This window comes from Salmo salar, chromosome ssa04, assembly GCF_905237065.1.
Source record: "Salmo salar chromosome ssa04, Ssal_v3.1, whole genome shotgun sequence".
Lineage (NCBI taxonomy): Eukaryota > Metazoa > Chordata > Actinopteri > Salmoniformes > Salmonidae > Salmo > Salmo salar.
Genome location: NC_059445.1, coordinates 9,012,733 through 9,031,921, shown reverse-complemented (window position 1 = coordinate 9,031,921; position 19,189 = coordinate 9,012,733). Strand labels below are relative to the sequence as shown.

General features: G+C 43.4%; 1 protein-coding gene and 19 non-coding genes across 21 annotated transcripts in view; all 20 read right to left on the bottom strand.

Moving 5' to 3' along the window:
- Window positions 1-17: 17 nt before the first annotated feature.
- On the bottom strand, window positions 18-89 carry trnae-cuc (transfer RNA glutamic acid (anticodon CUC)). The gene has a single exon. It is a non-coding gene; the product is annotated as a tRNA-Glu (tRNA).
- Window positions 90-1,242: 1,153 nt separating this feature from the next.
- trnae-cuc (transfer RNA glutamic acid (anticodon CUC)) lies at window positions 1,243-1,314 on the bottom strand. The gene has a single exon. It is a non-coding gene; the product is annotated as a tRNA-Glu (tRNA).
- A 109-nt stretch (window positions 1,315-1,423) lies between these two features.
- Window positions 1,424-1,495, bottom strand: trnae-cuc (transfer RNA glutamic acid (anticodon CUC)). Its single transcript has one exon. It is a non-coding gene; the product is annotated as a tRNA-Glu (tRNA).
- Window positions 1,496-2,648: 1,153 nt separating this feature from the next.
- Window positions 2,649-2,720, bottom strand: trnae-cuc (transfer RNA glutamic acid (anticodon CUC)). Its single transcript has one exon. It is a non-coding gene; the product is annotated as a tRNA-Glu (tRNA).
- A 108-nt stretch (window positions 2,721-2,828) lies between these two features.
- trnae-cuc (transfer RNA glutamic acid (anticodon CUC)) lies at window positions 2,829-2,900 on the bottom strand. The gene has a single exon. It is a non-coding gene; the product is annotated as a tRNA-Glu (tRNA).
- Window positions 2,901-4,053: 1,153 nt separating this feature from the next.
- On the bottom strand, window positions 4,054-4,125 carry trnae-cuc (transfer RNA glutamic acid (anticodon CUC)). Its single transcript has one exon. It is a non-coding gene; the product is annotated as a tRNA-Glu (tRNA).
- Window positions 4,126-4,234: 109 nt separating this feature from the next.
- trnae-cuc (transfer RNA glutamic acid (anticodon CUC)) lies at window positions 4,235-4,306 on the bottom strand. Its single transcript has one exon. It is a non-coding gene; the product is annotated as a tRNA-Glu (tRNA).
- A 1,153-nt stretch (window positions 4,307-5,459) lies between these two features.
- On the bottom strand, window positions 5,460-5,531 carry trnae-cuc (transfer RNA glutamic acid (anticodon CUC)). Its single transcript has one exon. It is a non-coding gene; the product is annotated as a tRNA-Glu (tRNA).
- Window positions 5,532-5,640: 109 nt separating this feature from the next.
- On the bottom strand, window positions 5,641-5,712 carry trnae-cuc (transfer RNA glutamic acid (anticodon CUC)). The gene has a single exon. It is a non-coding gene; the product is annotated as a tRNA-Glu (tRNA).
- Window positions 5,713-6,865: 1,153 nt separating this feature from the next.
- trnae-cuc (transfer RNA glutamic acid (anticodon CUC)) lies at window positions 6,866-6,937 on the bottom strand. Its single transcript has one exon. It is a non-coding gene; the product is annotated as a tRNA-Glu (tRNA).
- Window positions 6,938-7,046: 109 nt separating this feature from the next.
- trnae-cuc (transfer RNA glutamic acid (anticodon CUC)) lies at window positions 7,047-7,118 on the bottom strand. Its single transcript has one exon. It is a non-coding gene; the product is annotated as a tRNA-Glu (tRNA).
- Window positions 7,119-8,271: 1,153 nt separating this feature from the next.
- On the bottom strand, window positions 8,272-8,343 carry trnae-cuc (transfer RNA glutamic acid (anticodon CUC)). Its single transcript has one exon. It is a non-coding gene; the product is annotated as a tRNA-Glu (tRNA).
- Window positions 8,344-8,452: 109 nt separating this feature from the next.
- trnae-cuc (transfer RNA glutamic acid (anticodon CUC)) lies at window positions 8,453-8,524 on the bottom strand. The gene has a single exon. It is a non-coding gene; the product is annotated as a tRNA-Glu (tRNA).
- A 1,153-nt stretch (window positions 8,525-9,677) lies between these two features.
- trnae-cuc (transfer RNA glutamic acid (anticodon CUC)) lies at window positions 9,678-9,749 on the bottom strand. Its single transcript has one exon. It is a non-coding gene; the product is annotated as a tRNA-Glu (tRNA).
- A 109-nt stretch (window positions 9,750-9,858) lies between these two features.
- On the bottom strand, window positions 9,859-9,930 carry trnae-cuc (transfer RNA glutamic acid (anticodon CUC)). The gene has a single exon. It is a non-coding gene; the product is annotated as a tRNA-Glu (tRNA).
- A 1,153-nt stretch (window positions 9,931-11,083) lies between these two features.
- Window positions 11,084-11,155, bottom strand: trnae-cuc (transfer RNA glutamic acid (anticodon CUC)). Its single transcript has one exon. It is a non-coding gene; the product is annotated as a tRNA-Glu (tRNA).
- Window positions 11,156-11,264: 109 nt separating this feature from the next.
- On the bottom strand, window positions 11,265-11,336 carry trnae-cuc (transfer RNA glutamic acid (anticodon CUC)). Its single transcript has one exon. It is a non-coding gene; the product is annotated as a tRNA-Glu (tRNA).
- Window positions 11,337-12,489: 1,153 nt separating this feature from the next.
- trnae-cuc (transfer RNA glutamic acid (anticodon CUC)) lies at window positions 12,490-12,561 on the bottom strand. The gene has a single exon. It is a non-coding gene; the product is annotated as a tRNA-Glu (tRNA).
- Window positions 12,562-13,896: 1,335 nt separating this feature from the next.
- On the bottom strand, window positions 13,897-13,967 carry trnae-cuc (transfer RNA glutamic acid (anticodon CUC)). Its single transcript has one exon. It is a non-coding gene; the product is annotated as a tRNA-Glu (tRNA).
- Window positions 13,968-16,056: 2,089 nt separating this feature from the next.
- The window catches only part of LOC106602234 (E3 ubiquitin-protein ligase DTX4), a 34,970-nt gene continuing 31,837 nt past the window's right edge, over window positions 16,057-19,189 (bottom strand). For both annotated transcript variants that reach the window (XM_014194749.2, XM_014194750.2), the window contains exon 7: window positions 16,057-19,129. In XM_014194749.2, the coding sequence (XP_014050224.1) occupies window positions 18,908-19,129 (222 nt within the window). In that variant the 3' untranslated portion in view covers window positions 16,057-18,907. The remainder of the gene's footprint in view (window positions 19,130-19,189) is intronic.

The following is a 19,189-nucleotide window of genomic DNA, read 5'->3' as shown; positions in this document are numbered from 1 at the left end:
AAATAACAAATGATAAGTTCCCTGACCGGGAATCGAACCCGGGCCGCGGCGGTGAGAGCGCCAAATCCTAACCACTAGACCACCAGGGAAGGATACTTTTGTGCAAATCGGTTTACAATTTGAAATGGTACATACAGTTGAAGTCGGAAGTTTACGTACACTTATGTTGGAGTCATTAAAAGTCGTTTGTCAACCACTCCACACATGTCTTGTTTAACAAACTATAGTTTTGGCAAGTCGGTTAGGACATGTACTTTGTGCATGACACAAGTCATTTTTCCAACAATTGTTTACAGACAGATTATTTCACTTATAATTCACTGTATCACAAATCCAGTGGGTCAGAGGTTTACATACACTAAGTTGGCTGTGCCTTTAAACAGCGTGGAAAATTCCCGAAAATGATGTCATGGCTTTAGAAGCTTCTGATAGGCTAATTGACATCATTTGAGTCAATTGGAGGTGTACCTGTAGATGTATTTCAAGGCCTACCTTTAAACTCGGTGCCTCTTTGCTTGACATCATGGGAAAATCAAAAGAAATCAGCCAAGACCTCAGAAAACAATTGTAGACCTCCACAAGTCTGGTTCATCCTTGGGAGCAATTTCCAAACGCCTGAAGGTACCGAGTTCATCTGTAGAAAAAATGGTACGCAAGTAAAAACACCATGTGACCACGCAGCCGTCATACCGCTCAGGAAGGAGACGCGTTCTGTCTCCTAGAGATGAACGTACTTTGGTGCGAAAAGTGCAAATCAATCCCAGAACAACAGCAAAGGACCTTGTGAAGATGCTGGAGGAAACAGGTCCAAAAGTATCTACATCCACAGTAAAACGAGTCCTATATCGACATAACCTGAAAGGCCGCTCAGCAAGGAAGAAGCTGCTGCTCCAAAACTGCCATAAAAAAGCCTGACTGCAGTTTGTGGACAAAGATCCTACTTTTTGGAGAAATGTCCTCTGGTCTGATGAAACAAAAATATAACTATTTGGCCATAATGACCATTGTTATGTTTGGAGGCAAAAGGTGGAGGCTTGCAAGCCGAAGAACACCATCCCAACCGTGAAGCACAGGGGTGGCAGCATCATGTTGTGGGGGTGCTTTGCTGCAGGAGGGACTGGTGCACCACTAGAAAACAAGGTAAGGATAATGCAGGGGAAATCAGTTTGCAATTAAAGTGGTACATATGTGCGATTACCTACTAAATTCAGTGTGACAGGTTGCACAAGTAACAAAGACTAGTTCCCTGACCGGGAATCGAACCCGGGCCGCGGCGGTGAGAGCACCGAATCCTAACCACTAGACCATCAGGGAAGGATAACCCAAAGCAAATCGGTTCTCAATTTGAAATGCTACATATGTGCGATGTCCGCCCAAATTTTTTGTGACAGGTTGCACAAGTAAAAAGGTCGCAAATGATAAGTTCCCTGACCGGGAATCGAACCCGGGCCGCGGCGGTGAGAGCGCCAAATCCTAACCACTAGACCACCAGGGAAGGATACTTTTGTGCAAATCGGTTTACAATTTGAAATGGTACATACAGTTGAAGTCGGAAGTTTACGTACACTTATGTTGGAGTCATTAAAAGTCGTTTGTCAACCACTCCACACATGTCTTGTTTAACAAACTATAGTTTTGGCAAGTCGGTTAGGACATGTACTTTGTGCATGACACAAGTCATTTTTCCAACAATTGTTTACAGACAGATTATTTCACTTATAATTCACTGTATCACAAATCCAGTGGGTCAGAGGTTTACATACACTAAGTTGGCTGTGCCTTTAAACAGCGTGGAAAATTCCCGAAAATGATGTCATGGCTTTAGAAGCTTCTGATAGGCTAATTGACATCATTTGAGTCAATTGGAGGTGTACCTGTAGATGTATTTCAAGGCCTACCTTTAAACTCGGTGCCTCTTTGCTTGACATCATGGGAAAATCAAAAGAAATCAACCAAGACCTCAGAAAACAATTGTAGACCTCCACAAGTCTGGTTCATCCTTGGGAGCAATTTCCAAATGCCTGAAGGTACCGAGTTCATCTGTAGAAAAAATGGTACGCAAGTAAAAACACCATGTGACCACGCAGCCGTCATACCGCTCAGGAAGAAGACGCGTTCTGTCTCCTAGAGATGAACGTACTTTGGTGCGAAAAGTGCAAATCAATCCCAGAACAACAGCAAAGGACCTTGTGAAGATGCTGGAGGAAACAGGTCCAAAAGTATCTACATCCACAGTAAAACGAGTCCTATATCGACATAACCTGAAAGGCCGCTCAGCAAGGAAGAAGCTGCTGCTCCAAAACTGCCATAAAAAAGCCTGACTGCAGTTTGTGGACAAAGATCCTACTTTTTGGAGAAATGTCCTCTGGTCTGATGAAACAAAAATATAACTATTTGGCCATAATGACCATTGTTATGTTTGGAGGCAAAAGGTGGAGGCTTGCAAGCCGAAGAACACCATCCCAACCGTGAAGCACAGGGGTGGCAGCATCATGTTGTGGGGGTGCTTTGCTGCAGGAGGGACTGGTGCACCACTAGAAAACAAGGTAAGGATAATGCAGGGGAAATCAGTTTGCAATTAAAGTGGTACATATGTGCAATTACCTACTAAATTCAGTGTGACAGGTTGCACAAGTAACAAAGACTAGTTCCCTGACCGGGAATCGAACCCGGGCCGCGGCGGTGAGAGCACCGAATCCTAACCACTAGACCATCAGGGAAGGATAACCCAAAGCAAATCGGTTCTCAATTTGAAATGCTACATATGTGCGATGTCCGCCCAAGTTTTTGTGACAGGTTGCACAAGTAAAAAGGTCGCAAATGATAAGTTCCCTGACCGGGAATCGAACCCGGGCCGCGGCGGTGAGAGCGCCAAATCCTAACCACTAGACCACCAGGGAAGGATACTTTTGTGCAAATCGGTTTACAATTTGAAATGGTACATACAGTTGAAGTCGGAAGTTTACGTACACTTATGTTGGAGTCATTAAAAGTCGTTTGTCAACCACTCCACACATGTCTTGTTTAACAAACTATAGTTTTGGCAAGTCGGTTAGGACATGTACTTTGTGCATGACACAAGTCATTTTTCCAACAATTGTTTACAGACAGATTATTTCACTTATAATTCACTGTATCACAAATCCAGTGGGTCAGAGGTTTACATACACTAAGTTGGCTGTGCCTTTAAACAGCGTGGAAAATTCCCGAAAATGATGTCATGGCTTTAGAAGCTTCTGATAGGCTAATTGACATCATTTGAGTCAATTGGAGGTGTACCTGTAGATGTATTTCAAGGCCTACCTTTAAACTCGGTGCCTCTTTGCTTGACATCATGGGAAAATCAAAAGAAATCAGCAAAGACCTCAGAAAACAATTGTAGACCTCCACAAGTCTGGTTCATCCTTGGGAGCAATTTCCAAACGCCTGAAGGTACCGAGTTCATCTGTAGAAAAAATGGTACGCAAGTAAAAACACCATGTGACCACGCAGCCGTCATACCGCTCAGGAAGGAGACGCGTTCTGTCTCCTAGAGATGAACGTACTTTGGTGCGAAAAGTGCAAATCAATCCCAGAACAACAGCAAAGGACCTTGTGAAGATGCTGGAGGAAACAGGTCCAAAAGTATCTACATCCACAGTAAAACGAGTCCTATATCGACATAACCTGAAAGGCCGCTCAGCAAGGAAGAAGCTGCTGCTCCAAAACTGCCATAAAAAAGCCTGACTGCAGTTTGTGGACAAAGATCCTACTTTTTGGAGAAATGTCCTCTGGTCTGATGAAACAAAAATATAACTATTTGGCCATAATGACCATTGTTATGTTTGGAGGCAAAAGGTGGAGGCTTGCAAGCCGAAGAACACCATCCCAACCGTGAAGCACAGGGGTGGCAGCATCATGTTGTGGGGGTGCTTTGCTGCAGGAGGGACTGGTGCACCACTAGAAAACAAGGTAAGGATAATGCAGGGGAAATCAGTTTGCAATTAAAGTGGTACATATGTGCAATTACCTACTAAATTCAGTGTGACAGGTTGCACAAGTAACAAAGACTAGTTCCCTGACCGGGAATCGAACCCGGGCCGCGGCGGTGAGAGCACCGAATCCTAACCACTAGACCATCAGGGAAGGATAACCCAAAGCAAATCGGTTCTCAATTTGAAATGCTACATATGTGCGATGTCCGCCCAAATTTTTTGTGACAGGTTGCACAAGTAAAAAGGTCGCAAATGATAAGTTCCCTGACCGGGAATCGAACCCGGGCCGCGGCGGTGAGAGCGCCAAATCCTAACCACTAGACCACCAGGGAAGGATACTTTTGTGCAAATCGGTTTACAATTTGAAATGGTACATACAGTTGAAGTCGGAAGTTTACGTACACTTATGTTGGAGTCATTAAAAGTCGTTTGTCAACCACTCCACACATGTCTTGTTTAACAAACTATAGTTTTGGCAAGTCGGTTAGGACATGTACTTTGTGCATGACACAAGTCATTTTTCCAACAATTGTTTACAGACAGATTATTTCACTTATAATTCACTGTATCACAAATCCAGTGGGTCAGAGGTTTACATACACTAAGTTGGCTGTGCCTTTAAACAGCGTGAAAAATTCCCGAAAATGATGTCATGGCTTTAGAAGCTTCTGATAGGCTAATTGACATCATTTGAGTCAATTGGAGGTGTACCTGTAGATGTATTTCAAGGCCTACCTTTAAACTCGGTGCCTCTTTGCTTGACATCATGGGAAAATCAAAAGAAATCAACAAAGACCTCAGAAAACAATTGTAGACCTCCACAAGTCTGGTTCATCCTTGGGAGCAATTTCCAAACGCCTGAAGGTACCGAGTTCATCTGTAGAAAAAATGGTACGCAAGTAAAAACACCATGTGACCACGCAGCCGTCATACCGCTCAGGAAGGAGACGCGTTCTGTCTCCTAGAGATGAACGTACTTTGGTGCGAAAAGTGCAAATCAATCCCAGAACAACAGCAAAGGACCTTGTGAAGATGCTGGAGGAAACAGGTCCAAAAGTATCTACATCCACAGTAAAACGAGTCCTATATCGACATAACCTGAAAGGCCGCTCAGCAAGGAAGAAGCTGCTGCTCCAAAACTGCCATAAAAAAGCCTGACTGCAGTTTGTGGACAAAGATCCTACTTTTTGGAGAAATGTCCTCTGGTCTGATGAAACAAAAATATAACTATTTGGCCATAATGACCATTGTTATGTTTGGAGGCAAAAGGTGGAGGCTTGCAAGCCGAAGAACACCATCCCAACCGTGAAGCACAGGGGTGGCAGCATCATGTTGTGGGGGTGCTTTGCTGCAGGAGGGACTGGTGCACCACTAGAAAACAAGGTAAGGATAATGCAGGGGAAATCAGTTTGCAATTAAAGTGGTACATATGTGCAATTACCTACTAAATTCAGTGTGACAGGTTGCACAAGTAACAAAGACTAGTTCCCTGACCGGGAATCGAACCCGGGCCGCGGCGGTGAGAGCACCGAATCCTAACCACTAGACCATCAGGGAAGGATAACCCAAAGCAAATCGGTTCTCAATTTGAAATGCTACATATGTGCGATGTCCGCCCAAATTTTTTGTGACAGGTTGCACAAGTAAAAAGGTCGCAAATGATAAGTTCCCTGACCGGGAATCGAACCCGGGCCGCGGCGGTGAGAGCGCCAAATCCTAACCACTAGACCACCAGGGAAGGATACTTTTGTGCAAATCGGTTTACAATTTGAAATGGTACATACAGTTGAAGTCGGAAGTTTACGTACACTTATGTTGGAGTCATTAAAAGTCGTTTGTCAACCACTCCACACATGTCTTGTTTAACAAACTATAGTTTTGGCAAGTCGGTTAGGACATGTACTTTGTGCATGACACAAGTCATTTTTCCAACAATTGTTTACAGACAGATTATTTCACTTATAATTCACTGTATCACAAATCCAGTGGGTCAGAGGTTTACATACACTAAGTTGGCTGTGCCTTTAAACAGCGTGGAAAATTCCCGAAAATGATGTCATGGCTTTAGAAGCTTCTGATAGGCTAATTGACATCATTTGAGTCAATTGGAGGTGTACCTGTAGATGTATTTCAAGGCCTACCTTTAAACTCGGTGCCTCTTTGCTTGACATCATGGGAAAATCAAAAGAAATCAACAAAGACCTCAGAAAACAATTGTAGACCTCCACAAGTCTGGTTCATCCTTGGGAGCAATTTCCAAACGCCTGAAGGTACCGAGTTCATCTGTAGAAAAAATGGTACGCAAGTAAAAACACCATGTGACCACGCAGCCGTCATACCGCTCAGGAAGGAGACGCGTTCTGTCTCCTAGAGATGAACGTACTTTGGTGCGAAAAGTGCAAATCAATCCCAGAACAACAGCAAAGGACCTTGTGAAGATGCTGGAGGAAACAGGTCCAAAAGTATCTACATCCACAGTAAAACGAGTCCTATATCGACATAACCTGAAAGGCCGCTCAGCAAGGAAGAAGCTGCTGCTCCAAAACTGCCATAAAAAAGCCTGACTGCAGTTTGTGGACAAAGATCCTACTTTTTGGAGAAATGTCCTCTGGTCTGATGAAACAAAAATATAACTATTTGGCCATAATGACCATTGTTATGTTTGGAGGCAAAAGGTGGAGGCTTGCAAGCCGAAGAACACCATCCCAACCGTGAAGCACAGGGGTGGCAGCATCATGTTGTGGGGGTGCTTTGCTGCAGGAGGGACTGGTGCACCACTAGAAAACAAGGTAAGGATAATGCAGGGGAAATCAGTTTGCAATTAAAGTGGTACATATGTGCAATTACCTACTAAATTCAGTGTGACAGGTTGCACAAGTAACAAAGACTAGTTCCCTGACCGGGAATCGAACCCGGGCCGCGGCGGTGAGAGCACCGAATCCTAACCACTAGACCATCAGGGAAGGATAACCCAAAGCAAATCGGTTCTCAATTTGAAATGCTACATATGTGCGATGTCCGCCCAAATTTTTTGTGACAGGTTGCACAAGTAAAAAGGTCGCAAATGATAAGTTCCCTGACCGGGAATCGAACCCGGGCCGCGGCGGTGAGAGCGCCAAATCCTAACCACTAGACCACCAGGGAAGGATACTTTTGTGCAAATCGGTTTACAATTTGAAATGGTACATACAGTTGAAGTCGGAAGTTTACGTACACTTATGTTGGAGTCATTAAAAGTCGTTTGTCAACCACTCCACACATGTCTTGTTTAACAAACTATAGTTTTGGCAAGTCGGTTAGGACATGTACTTTGTGCATGACACAAGTCATTTTTCCAACAATTGTTTACAGACAGATTATTTCACTTATAATTCACTGTATCACAAATCCAGTGGGTCAGAGGTTTACATACACTAAGTTGGCTGTGCCTTTAAACAGCGTGGAAAATTCCCGAAAATGATGTCATGGCTTTAGAAGCTTCTGATAGGCTAATTGACATCATTTGAGTCAATTGGAGGTGTACCTGTAGATGTATTTCAAGGCCTACCTTTAAACTCGGTGCCTCTTTGCTTGACATCATGGGAAAATCAAAAGAAATCAACAAAGACCTCAGAAAACAATTGTAGACCTCCACAAGTCTGGTTCATCCTTGGGAGCAATTTCCAAACGCCTGAAGGTACCGAGTTCATCTGTAGAAAAAATGGTACGCAAGTAAAAACACCATGTGACCACGCAGCCGTCATACCGCTCAGGAAGGAGACGCGTTCTGTCTCCTAGAGATGAACGTACTTTGGTGCGAAAAGTGCAAATCAATCCCAGAACAACAGCAAAGGACCTTGTGAAGATGCTGGAGGAAACAGGTCCAAAAGTATCTACATCCACAGTAAAACGAGTCCTATATCGACATAACCTGAAAGGCCGCTCAGCAAGGAAGAAGCTGCTGCTCCAAAACTGCCATAAAAAAGCCTGACTGCAGTTTGTGGACAAAGATCCTACTTTTTGGAGAAATGTCCTCTGGTCTGATGAAACAAAAATATAACTATTTGGCCATAATGACCATTGTTATGTTTGGAGGCAAAAGGTGGAGGCTTGCAAGCCGAAGAACACCATCCCAACCGTGAAGCACAGGGGTGGCAGCATCATGTTGTGGGGGTGCTTTGCTGCAGGAGGGACTGGTGCACCACTAGAAAACAAGGTAAGGATAATGCAGGGGAAATCAGTTTGCAATTAAAGTGGTACATATGTGCGATTACCTACTAAATTCAGTGTGACAGGTTGCACAAGTAACAAAGACTAGTTCCCTGACCGGGAATCGAACCCGGGCCGCGGCGGTGAGAGCACCGAATCCTAACCACTAGACCATCAGGGAAGGATAACCCAAAGCAAATCGGTTCTCAATTTGAAATGCTACATATGTGCGATGTCCGCCCAAATTTTTTGTGACAGGTTGCACAAGTAAAAAGGTCGCAAATGATAAGTTCCCTGACCGGGAATCGAACCCGGGCCGCGGCGGTGAGAGCGCCAAATCCTAACCACTAGACCACCAGGGAAGGATACTTTTGTGCAAATCGGTTTACAATTTGAAATGGTACATACAGTTGAAGTCGGAAGTTTACGTACACTTATGTTGGAGTCATTAAAAGTCGTTTGTCAACCACTCCACACATGTCTTGTTTAACAAACTATAGTTTTGGCAAGTCGGTTAGGACATGTACTTTGTGCATGACACAAGTCATTTTTCCAACAATTGTTTACAGACAGATTATTTCACTTATAATTCACTGTATCACAAATCCAGTGGGTCAGAGGTTTACATACACTAAGTTGGCTGTGCCTTTAAACAGCGTGGAAAATTCCCGAAAATGATGTCATGGCTTTAGAAGCTTCTGATAGGCTAATTGACATCATTTGAGTCAATTGGAGGTGTACCTGTAGATGTATTTCAAGGCCTACCTTTAAACTCGGTGCCTCTTTGCTTGACATCATGGGAAAATCAAAAGAAATCAGCAAAGACCTCAGAAAACAATTGTAGACCTCCACAAGTCTGGTTCATCCTTGGGAGCAATTTCCAAACGCCTGAAGGTACCGAGTTCATCTGTAGAAAAAATGGTACGCAAGTAAAAACACCATGTGACCACGCAGCCGTCATACCGCTCAGGAAGGAGACGCGTTCTGTCTCCTAGAGATGAACGTACTTTGGTGCGAAAAGTGCAAATCAATCCCAGAACAACAGCAAAGGACCTTGTGAAGATGCTGGAGGAAACAGGTCCAAAAGTATCTACATCCACAGTAAAACGAGTCCTATATCGACATAACCTGAAAGGCCGCTCAGCAAGGAAGAAGCTGCTGCTCCAAAACTGCCATAAAAAAGCCTGACTGCAGTTTGTGGACAAAGATCCTACTTTTTGGAGAAATGTCCTCTGGTCTGATGAAACAAAAATATAACTATTTGGCCATAATGACCATTGTTATGTTTGGAGGCAAAAGGTGGAGGCTTGCAAGCCGAAGAACACCATCCCAACCGTGAAGCACAGGGGTGGCAGCATCATGTTGTGGGGGTGCTTTGCTGCAGGAGGGACTGGTGCACCACTAGAAAACAAGGTAAGGATAATGCAGGGGAAATCAGTTTGCAATTAAAGTGGTACATATGTGCGATTACCTACTAAATTCAGTGTGACAGGTTGCACAAGTAACAAAGACTAGTTCCCTGACCGGGAATCGAACCCGGGCCGCGGCGGTGAGAGCACCGAATCCTAACCACTAGACCATCAGGGAAGGATAACCCAAAGCAAATCGGTTCTCAATTTGAAATGCTACATATGTGCGATGTCCGCCCAAATTTTTTGTGACAGGTTGCACAAGTAAAAAGGTCGCAAATGATAAGTTCCCTGACCGGGAATCGAACCCGGGCCGCGGCGGTGAGAGCGCCAAATCCTAACCACTAGACCACCAGGGAAGGATACTTTTGTGCAAATCGGTTTACAATTTGAAATGGTACATACAGTTGAAGTCGGAAGTTTACGTACACTTATGTTGGAGTCATTAAAAGTCGTTTGTCAACCACTCCACACATGTCTTGTTTAACAAACTATAGTTTTGGCAAGTCGGTTAGGACATGTACTTTGTGCATGACACAAGTCATTTTTCCAACAATTGTTTACAGACAGATTATTTCACTTATAATTCACTGTATCACAAATCCAGTGGGTCAGAGGTTTACATACACTAAGTTGGCTGTGCCTTTAAACAGCGTGGAAAATTCCCGAAAATGATGTCATGGCTTTAGAAGCTTCTGATAGGCTAATTGACATCATTTGAGTCAATTGGAGGTGTACCTGTAGATGTATTTCAAGGCCTACCTTTAAACTCGGTGCCTCTTTGCTTGACATCATGGGAAAATCAAAAGAAATCAGCAAAGACCTCAGAAAACAATTGTAGACCTCCACAAGTCTGGTTCATCCTTGGGAGCAATTTCCAAACGCCTGAAGGTACCGAGTTCATCTGTAGAAAAAATGGTACGCAAGTAAAAACACCATGTGACCACGCAGCCGTCATACCGCTCAGGAAGGAGACGCGTTCTGTCTCCTAGAGATGAACGTACTTTGGTGCGAAAAGTGCAAATCAATCCCAGAACAACAGCAAAGGACCTTGTGAAGATGCTGGAGGAAACAGGTCCAAAAGTATCTACATCCACAGTAAAACGAGTCCTATATCGACATAACCTGAAAGGCCGCTCAGCAAGGAAGAAGCTGCTGCTCCAAAACTGCCATAAAAAAGCCTGACTGCAGTTTGTGGACAAAGATCCTACTTTTTGGAGAAATGTCCTCTGGTCTGATGAAACAAAAATATAACTATTTGGCCATAATGACCATTGTTATGTTTGGAGGCAAAAGGTGGAGGCTTGCAAGCCGAAGAACACCATCCCAACCGTGAAGCACAGGGGTGGCAGCATCATGTTGTGGGGGTGCTTTGCTGCAGGAGGGACTGGTGCACCACTAGAAAACAAGGTAAGGATAATGCAGGGGAAATCAGTTTGCAATTAAAGTGGTACATATGTGCGATTACCTACTAAATTCAGTGTGACAGGTTGCACAAGTAACAAAGACTAGTTCCCTGACCGGGAATCGAACCCGGGCCGCGGCGGTGAGAGCACCGAATCCTAACCACTAGACCATCAGGGAAGGATAACCCAAAGCAAATCGGTTCTCAATTTGAAATGCTACATATGTGCGATGTCCGCCCAAATTTTTTGTGACAGGTTGCACAAGTAAAAAGGTCGCAAATGATAAGTTCCCTGACCGGGAATCGAACCCGGGCCGCGGCGGTGAGAGCGCCAAATCCTAACCACTAGACCACCAGGGAAGGATACTTTTGTGCAAATCGGTTTACAATTTGAAATGGTACATACAGTTGAAGTCGGAAGTTTACGTACACTTATGTTGGAGTCATTAAAAGTCGTTTGTCAACCACTCCACACATGTCTTGTTTAACAAACTATAGTTTTGGCAAGTCGGTTAGGACATGTACTTTGTGCATGACACAAGTCATTTTTCCAACAATTGTTTACAGACAGATTATTTCACTTATAATTCACTGTATCACAAATCCAGTGGGTCAGAGGTTTACATACACTAAGTTGGCTGTGCCTTTAAACAGCGTGGAAAATTCCCGAAAATGATGTCATGGCTTTAGAAGCTTCTGATAGGCTAATTGACATCATTTGAGTCAATTGGAGGTGTACCTGTAGATGTATTTCAAGGCCTACCTTTAAACTCGGTGCCTCTTTGCTTGACATCATGGGAAAATCAAAAGAAATCAGCAAAGACCTCAGAAAACAATTGTAGACCTCCACAAGTCTGGTTCATCCTTGGGAGCAATTTCCAAACGCCTGAAGGTACCGAGTTCATCTGTAGAAAAAATGGTACGCAAGTAAAAACACCATGTGACCACGCAGCCGTCATACCGCTCAGGAAGGAGACGCGTTCTGTCTCCTAGAGATGAACGTACTTTGGTGCGAAAAGTGCAAATCAATCCCAGAACAACAGCAAAGGACCTTGTGAAGATGCTGGAGGAAACAGGTCCAAAAGTATCTACATCCACAGTAAAACGAGTCCTATATCGACATAACCTGAAAGGCCGCTCAGCAAGGAAGAAGCTGCTGCTCCAAAACTGCCATAAAAAAGCCTGACTGCAGTTTGTGGACAAAGATCCTACTTTTTGGAGAAATGTCCTCTGGTCTGATGAAACAAAAATATAACTATTTGGCCATAATGACCATTGTTATGTTTGGAGGCAAAAGGTGGAGGCTTGCAAGCCGAAGAACACCATCCCAACCGTGAAGCACAGGGGTGGCAGCATCATGTTGTGGGGGTGCTTTGCTGCAGGAGCGACTGGTGCACCACTAGAACACAATGGATGGACACTGCAGGGAAAATCAGTTTGCAATTAAAGCGGTACATATGTGCGATTACTTACTAAATTCAGTATGTCAGGTTGCACAAGTAACAAAGACTAGTTCCCTGACCGGGAATCAAACCCGGGCCACGGCAGTGAGAGCACCAAATCCTAACCACTAGACCACCAGGGAAGGATAACCCAAAGCAAATCGGTTCACAATTTGAAATGCTACATATGTGCGATGTCCGACAAAATTCATTGTGACAGGTTGCACAAGTAAACCAGGTCGCAAAAGATTAGTTCCCTGACCGGGAATCGAACCCGGGCCGCGGCGGTGAGAGTGGCGAATCCTAACCACTACACCAACATGGAAGGATACTTCTGTGCAAATCGGTTTACAATTTGAAATGGTACATACAGTTGAAGTCGGAAGTTTACGTACACTTATGTTGGAGTCATTAAAAGTCGTTTGTCAACCACTCCACACATGTCTTGTTTAACAAACTATAGTTTTGGCAAGTCGGTTAGGACATGTACTTTGTGCATGACACAAGTCATTTTTCCAACAATTGTTTACAGACAGATTATTTCACTTATAATTCACTGTATCACAAATCCAGTGGGTCAGAGGTTTACATACACTAAGTTGGCTGTGCCTTTAAACAGCGTGGAAAATTCCCGAAAATGATGTCATGGCTTTAGAAGCTTCTGATAGGCTAATTGACATCATTTGAGTCAATTGGAGGTGTACCTGTAGATGTATTTCAAGGCCTACCTTTAAACTCGGCGCCGCTTTGCTTGACATCATGGGAAAATCAAAAGAAATCAGCCAAGACCTCAGAAAACAATTGAAGACCTCCACAAGTCTGGTTCATCCTTGGTAGCAATTTCCAAACGCCTGAAAGTACTGAGTTCCTCTGTAGAAAAAAATAGTACACAAGTAAAAACACCATGGGACCACGCAGCCGTCATACCGCTCAGGAAGGAGACGCGTTCTGTCTCCTAGAGATGAACGTACTTTGGTGCGAAAAGTGCAAATCAATCCCAGAACAACAGCAAAGGACCTTGTGAAGATGCTGGAGGAAACAGGTCCAAAAGTATCTACATCCACAGTAAAACGAGTCCTATATCGACATAACCTGAAAGGCCGCTCAGCAAGGAAGAAGCTACTGCTCCAAAGCAATTTCCAAACGCCTGACTGCAGTTTGTGGACAAAGATCCTACTTTTTGGAGAAATGTCCTCTGGTCTGATGAAACAAAAATATAACTATTTGGCTATAATGACCATTGTTATGTTTGGAGGCAAAAGGTGGAGGCTTGCAAGCCGAAGAACACCATCCCAACCGTGAAGCACAGGGGTGGCAGCATCATGTTGTGGGGGTGCTTTGCTGCAGGAGGGACTGGTGCACCACTAGAAAACAAGGTAAGGATAATGCAGGGGAAATCAGTTTGCAATTAAAGTGGTACATATGTGCGATTACCTACTAAATTCAGTGTGACAGGTTGCACAAGTAACAAAGACTAGTTCCCTGACCGGGAATCGAACCCGGACGCGGCGGTGAGAGCACCGAATCCTAACCACTAGACCATCAGGGAAGGATAACCCAAAATAATCCCAGAACAACAGCAAAGGACCTTGTGAAGATGCTGGAGGAAACAGGTCCAAAAGTATCTACCTCCACAGTAAACGAGTCCTATCTCGACATAACCTGAAAGGCCGCTCAGCAAGGAAGAAGCTGCTGCTCCAAAACTGCCATAAAAAAGCCTGACTGCAGTTTGTGGACAAAGATCCTACTTTTTGGAGAAATGTCCTCTGGTCTGATGAAACAAAAATAGAACTATTTGGCCATAATGACCATTGTTATGTTTGGAGTCAAAAGGTGGACCCTTGCAAGCCGAAGAACACCTGTCTGAGAAGTAGTGTTTCATCTTGGCTCTTTTTATTGAAGACTCAGGATCTGTGCAATAACGTGACACTTCCTACGGCTTCCATAGGGTCTCAGAGCCTGGGAAAAAGCTGAACGATATCGAGGCAGGCTCTGGCTGAAACACTTTATCGCTTTTGGCAAGTGGCCACTCAGAGTACTATGGGCTTACGCGCGTGCCCGCTTTGACCGAATGCTTTCTTTTCCTTTGTCTGTTCACCTAAACGCAGATTCCCGGTCGGAATATTATCGCTTTTTTATGAGAAAAATTGCATAAAAATTGATTTTAAACAGCGGTTGACATGCTTCGAAGTACGGTAATGGAATATTTAGAATTTTTTTGTCACGAATTGTGCCATGCTCGCCACCCTTATTTACCCTTTAGGATAGTGTCTAGAGCGCACGAACAAAACACCGCTGTTTGGATATAACGATGGATTATTTTGGACCAAACCAACATTTGTTATTGAAGTAGAAGTCCTGGGAGTGCATTCTGACGAAGACAACAAAGGTAATAACATTTTTCTTATACTAAATCTGACTTTATGAGTGCTAAACTTGCTGGGTGTCTAAATAGCTAGCCCTGTGATGCCGGGCTATCTACTGAGAATATTGCAAAATGTGCTTTCACCGAAAAGCTATTTTAAAATCGGACATATCGAGTGCATAGAGGAGTTCTGTATCTATAATTCTTAAAATAATTGTTATGCTTTTTGTGAACGTTTATCGTGAGTAATTTAGTAAATTCACCGGCAGTGTTCGGTGGGAATGCTAGTCACATGCTAGTCACATGCTAATGTAAAAAGCTGTTTTTTTATATAAATATGAACTTAATTGAACAAAACATGCATGTATTGTATAACATAATGTCCTAGGGTTGTCATCTGATGAAGATCATCAAAGCTTAGTGCTACATTTAGCTGTGGTTTGGGTTTATGTGACATTATATGCTAAATTGAAAAATGGGTGTCTGATTATTTCTGGCTGGGTACTCTGCTGACATAATCTAATGTTTTGCTTTCGTTGTAAAGCCTTTTTGAAATCGGACAGTGTGGTTAGATTAACGAGAGTCTTATCTTTAAAATGGTGTAAAATAGTCATATTTTTGAAAAATTGAAGTAATAGCATATCTAAGATATTTGAATAACGCGCCAAAGGATTCAACCTAGCCCATAGAGGTTAAACTCGGTGCCTCTTTGCTTAACATCATGAGAAAATCAAAAGAAATCAGCCAAGACCTCAGAAAACAATTGTAGACCTCCACACGTCTGGTTCATCCTTGGGAGCAATTTCCAAATGCCTGAAGGTACCGAGTTCATCTGTAGAAAAAATAGTACGCAAGTAAAAACACCATGGGACCACGCAGCCGTCATACCGCTCAGGAAGGAGACGCGTTCTGTCTCCTAGAGATGCACGTACTTTGGTGCGAAAAATGCAAATCAATCCCAGAACTAGGGCTTGATATGGCTCCAACTACATTGCAATACACAGTAAATATATTAGATCTATTTTGAGCTTCATACCGTGAAAGTAAAGAGGCCAACTTCGAGGTTTAAAAGACATTCAGCAGTTGAACACGACGCTTTGAGTGGGAGTTCACAAATGTAGCGAAGTAGAAGAAAAATCCACTTTCAATTTTGGGGTGCAGCCAGTTCATACTACCTAATGTGGCAAATAGAGGGGTTATCTGTCTGATCAAATCAGTGCAATGAGTCAGCCTATATTTCAGAACAGGAAATAAAATAAAAAACAAACAACTCTTCATTCGATTCTTTATTTGTATTAATCATTCGTATTCCAGCAATTGTTTTTGGTGTATGTAAATTTTTTTGTTATGCATCACTTCCCAACCTCTTCACCAAGAATGAGGTAAAACACCTCTCATGTTCCCCTCAAACGAACAATTGGACAACGATGAAGGGATGCTGTGTGAAGACTGTACACATCAAAAGACACTTGAGGTTGTAGTAGAAGATGAACAACTGGGTCATCTGAATGGGGAAAGGGGACATAAGGAAGCGGTGGCAAACCCTCCCCCTGAAAAGCTGGGGATGCAGGCTTTTTTCCAGCCCTGCTATACCACACCTGATTCCGCTAATCAAGGTTCCCCGATGAGCAGACTGTTAGTAGATTGAGATGGGTTGGGCCTAGACCAGCATTTCCCAAACTCGAGACCCCAAGGGGTGCACGTTTTGGTGTTCGCCCTAGCCCCAGCTAACACAGTCCAATAAGCCACAAATAATTCATCTTCAGTTTACATCGCAATTAGATTAATCAGCTGTGTTTGCGAGGGATGGCCCCAGAGGACTGGAGTTGCCCATCCCTGCCCTATGGAGTGATCGATAGAGAAGCAGAATTAAATTCAGGATGAGTCGTCAGGCAACGGTAAAGCAGTGCTGGAACAAAAGCCTCCAGGTAGGTCTCCAGGAGGGATGGCCACCCTTAGCGGCTTGGTATAAAAGTACATTACATTATACAGTCAGAAAAAGTCTATCTTCAAATTCCTTTTCACAATGAAAATACAATGAAAAGAAAAGTAAAATCTCGTGTCAACTCAACTGTAAGAAAGATTTGACCAAAAAATGACAGACACTAACAACGCTTATGTACAAAATGAGAAAGAGCTGAATATACCATTTGATCAAGACAACTGTTAACACTTTATTATTGTTATTTTTCTTTTTAAAGCTAACTAACAGACAATTTAAAAGAAAGAAAGAACAGAAAAGTGAATCTTGATATTAATGGGGTAAAAGCGACCAAGTGTGCTGTTTAGTAACAGAATCATACCTCAAAACACATTGATGTACAAACAGTACACATTAAAACGCATGTCATGTATAAAGACATGCATACGTTATATGCATGAGCTCACACACACACACACACACACACACTTATAAATAGGTCCTTCATAGACCCAACTCTGAGACCGGACAGGCGTGGTGGCCGGTGATGCATAGGGTCTCCATAAGGAACAATACCAAAGACACTGTTTACCAGCAGGAGGTAGATGCATTCTAACGACATTTTACACAAGAATGTCATTACACTGCCCTCCCAATCAGTTGCATTGAAGCCAATCCAGCCAATGAAATGGAGGCAGACATTTTGTATATCCTTTAGAGTGTGGATATGCTACGGATGTTGTTTGTATAATAGTGAGGTATTTATTGGTTTTAGTCTGATCATTAATGCAATGGTAAAACTCAGTTCTTCTTCACAGGCTATTATGTTCCTTCTCGGACTCCCTCCTCACCCACCAACACACCACAACCTGTCCAATCTTTAAGTTCTGGGTTCCTGGTGTCTTCTCACCTGGTTTCAAACACTGGCGGCTCATATCATGGCTAATTTCTCAAGTGCGTCTTCCCAGTGAATCTCAAATGCTCGTCTCCTTTATAAAAGTAAGCAGCACTCGTTTTATTGACATGTCCCCCTTTCCATACATACAACGGGTACATACAGTACAAACAGCAAGACATCGGTTCAGAATCAACAACTATCTGAATTGTAAAAAGGAAGGGAAAGAAGTCATATCCAGTACCCATCAAGGTTGTTTTATGGATAGTACCATATATATCTTCTGGGCTAACTGCCATCGTATCGTAACATACAACATCCACGACTTCAAATCATTCAGAGTATAAAATAAAACGTTGAAATATATGTAAAGAGGTATGACGCATGGAATGATGTTACATGAAGATAATAATGACAATGCATTCATAATACAAATATAAGTGGAGTATCATTATAAAAAGAAATGGGTGATTTGTTTGTTTTGTTCGTCACATTCAGTGTTTTGAATGTATTTTCAGTAGAGTGGACACTAGGTGGCGTCTGACTACACATACAAACAGTCACAACGGGCACAAGCCACTTGATAATCAAATTCAAGCAGGTGGTTACTATAGGCACGTCTGTCTCTCTCACCTTTCTCCCTCCCCCTCCCTCTTTTTCTTTCTCTTACTCTCTTCCTGTGTCTCTGCTAAAGTAGTACCATTTCTAAGTTAATTTACCCTACTCCTATTTAATACTAGCTACATTCTCTTGCCATCTCTCTCTTGTTTGCTCGCTCTATTCTCTTCCTCCTTTCTTAAGGCTCTTCCCCCTCCCTTTCACATCTCTCAATTTCCCTCCCTTTCACATCTCTCAATCTTTGTCCTTTCTCTCCCTCAGTCTCTTGATCTCTTCTATTCTTTTCTCTCTCTCTCTCCTCTCTCTTTCTTTTAGTAGTGTAAATTAGTTAGTAAATAACTTAGTACCGCCTCTCAACTCTTTGTCATTTATTTAGCTAGTACCTAACTATACCAGTGTAGTCATCATTTTGACCACAGTCAAATCTAAACAAAGCCTGAGCCTATTTCTCTCTCTTGTTCCCTCTCTCACGTTCCCTCTCTCTTGTGCCATCACTCAAACAAACACCGAACACTCCGCTGTGTGCTTGTGTGATTTCTCAAACCTCTAGGACCCTCCAATCAATCAGCATCTTCAGAAAATCTTCCAAAATGTAATTGGAACTTTCCGCTCTACACCAAACCGCCACCCCATTTAAGTGCTGGTAGAGTCTGAATTAATTAATCGTCCTGTCTCCTCCTCTTCCTCCTATCATTGCTCCTCTTCCTCGGTGATGCCCTGTGCTTTCAGTTCATCCAGGACGTTGTCTAGGTGGCTAGGGTCGGGGTAGCCGTGACCCGTGAGGTTGGAGCCGAATTCCGTCTTGTGGTGCACCTCGTTCCAGATGACCGTGTCTGACTCGCCCGTGGTGCTGGACGTGCCCACCGAGAAGACCAGGCGCCGGTCCCACGCAGTGAGCAGGAGTCTGAGTACCTGGGGGAGAGAGAGAGAGAGAGGGAGAGGAGGTGGCGGAAGAGGAGGTAGAGGGAGAGA